This window comes from Toxoplasma gondii (assembly GCF_000006565.2).
Source record: "Toxoplasma gondii ME49 unplaced genomic scaffold asmbl.41, whole genome shotgun sequence".
In the NCBI taxonomy this organism is placed as follows: Eukaryota; Apicomplexa; class Conoidasida; order Eucoccidiorida; family Sarcocystidae; genus Toxoplasma; species Toxoplasma gondii.
In genome coordinates, this window is record NW_017382959.1 from 1817 (window position 1) to 3870 (window position 2054).

At 52.6% G+C, this 2054-nt stretch overlaps 1 protein-coding gene across 1 annotated transcript; it reads right to left on the bottom strand.

Moving 5' to 3' along the window:
• Positions 1–281: 281 nt before the first annotated feature.
• On the bottom strand, positions 282–1557 carry TGME49_322500 (hypothetical protein). Its single transcript, XM_002372058.2, has one exon. It carries the CDS (start codon positions 833–835, stop codon positions 479–481), a length of 357 nt encoding a protein of 118 aa, XP_002372099.2. The 5' UTR covers positions 836–1557; the 3' UTR covers positions 282–478.
• Positions 1558–2054: the final 497 nt, after the last annotated feature.

The window sequence follows — 2054 nt, forward strand, 5'->3', positions numbered from 1 at the left end:
GGATATCTCCTCTTCTCGTGCTTGCAAGTACAAGCAAATTTGTTTAGGGTTTAGGGGTTGCTTCACGTGCCTAAACAGTCGCAGTAAGAACACATAACCAAAAGTTATGAGAGATCCACCTTTCCCACATGGTACTGAGATGGCGGAAGCAGCAAGATACGAACTGCGCCCTTCTGAGCAGAATTCCTCTTAACGGAGGCGGAGGTTGGCACGTCCGCTGTCCACGCAAAGGTTCTCCACACCAACGGCAGCAGCGGCGCAGTAGTCCTCTTACTCCACTTGGTATTTGGTCAGTCGTAAAGGCTGAGGCGCTCTCCGCGTCTGGATGCTCATCTACTCATATTAGACTGTAGGCATTGCATGACCCTTCCCCACAGTATCAGAGCTGTCTACTGTAACGGCCTGGAAGCGATTTTTAACGTATTACTGTTCAAAATCGAATTGATCACTACCGCGGCAATTTCAATAGGCGAGCAAATTAAAGAGAGTATCCCGTATCCCTCATGGTGATGAAGCGCTCGTCGGCCCCAACTACAACAGATTCCAGATCCCCTTCGACAGCGGCTACGACGTGGGCCTGCACCACAGACGCTTCTTGGTGGCGACCAGCGTCCTTCGCCTCCGTCATTTGACACACGCCTTCCCGGGTGGTAGGTGAGAGAACGACACATGCGCCACAGGCGTCCAGCTGCGGGAGGTCATCCGCAATAACAACACTTTCTTCCCCAGCATTTCGTGTCGACCTCGTGTCTCCGATCCAATGTGCCACACCACCGCATGGCACTTCGGGCGAAACCAAGGAATGCTGCCATTCAGCATCCAGCGACATTATCATTAACGCACGCTGAATATGATTCAAAGGGAACTGATGGATTTTTGTGTTCGACCAAGCTCAAGCTGAGTTTGCACATCTAGTCACACACTTCGCAACCGCAAAATTTCAAACCCACTTTGGTCCTGTTGCTGCTATTGGCGCACTGTTGCGTCTGGTTCCATCCCCGCTGCATACGCGCAGGACGCTCCGACGCTCCGCACCTCACCTGGCTCCTCCGCCACACTCCTCACCACGGTGGTACACACGCTCCGGACTGCTGCCTATCACGGTGAGAGCCAGTGTAAAGCCGTGGACAACTCGTGCCGGGACTGAGCCAGGACAGGCAAAGATGCTTTAGGGCACCATGAGACGTATATTATCTTGTACGGAAGAACTGCTGGTACGAGAGACCTTCTGAGAGACAAGACGTCGGGTGGCTGGACCACAGGCCACGTACCTTGACACCGCTCACCACTACGGGTTCAATCGTGTTGGACGCGGGCACCTGTGAAATAGTCCCATAACCCACATGGTTGACGTTTGCTTGCGGCAACGTCTGTCTAGCCACGCACATAGTCCCCACACACAACCAAAACCTGCCCCGGCGGATATGGCGCAGGAAGCTATCCAATGAACTTACTGCGGTAAACATCGATGCCTGTAACACCACACCGTGTGTAACAGTGGAATCCCAAACTGTGTCGATGTAACGATTCCGCACACGGGAAACATGCGATACACAAACACACCCCAGGAAACGCACATGGTGGGACACGCATACATGATGCAGCGATCGACGGTAACAATCATCGCAAACGAAGTTGCTACACACCTGCTGGTTGGTCAATGGTATTGCCACGAGATAGAGATGACACATACGTAAACATATGACATGAAGAAACGAGCTCATCGCATAGGAGAAACGTGTGAAACCGTACGCTGCATTTGGTCACCGACGACGGTCGCCTCTTGCCTTTTCTGAACGAGAAGGGCATCCCACGTAAACAGTAGAGGCGCCGGCGTGTGCCCTGTGCTCTGGAACAGCTTGTCCTGTGGCATAATTGCCTTGGTAATGCACCGGCTGCCCGCTACAACAGCTGCAGCAGAGAAAATGTCAGCCACACTGGGGAGTCTGCTGCCAGTATTTTCGTCTGATATTCATATCCATGTGTACATGGTATCCTCAAACGTTGTGACACTAGGTGATCTCAAAACTGAACCGCGTCTCCAGCCACCGTCT

Coding starts and splice junctions, on each gene's coding strand:
- TGME49_322500 (XM_002372058.2), bottom strand. CDS start 835: ATGATAATGTCGCTGGATGCTGAATGGCAGCATTCCTTGGTTTCGCCC.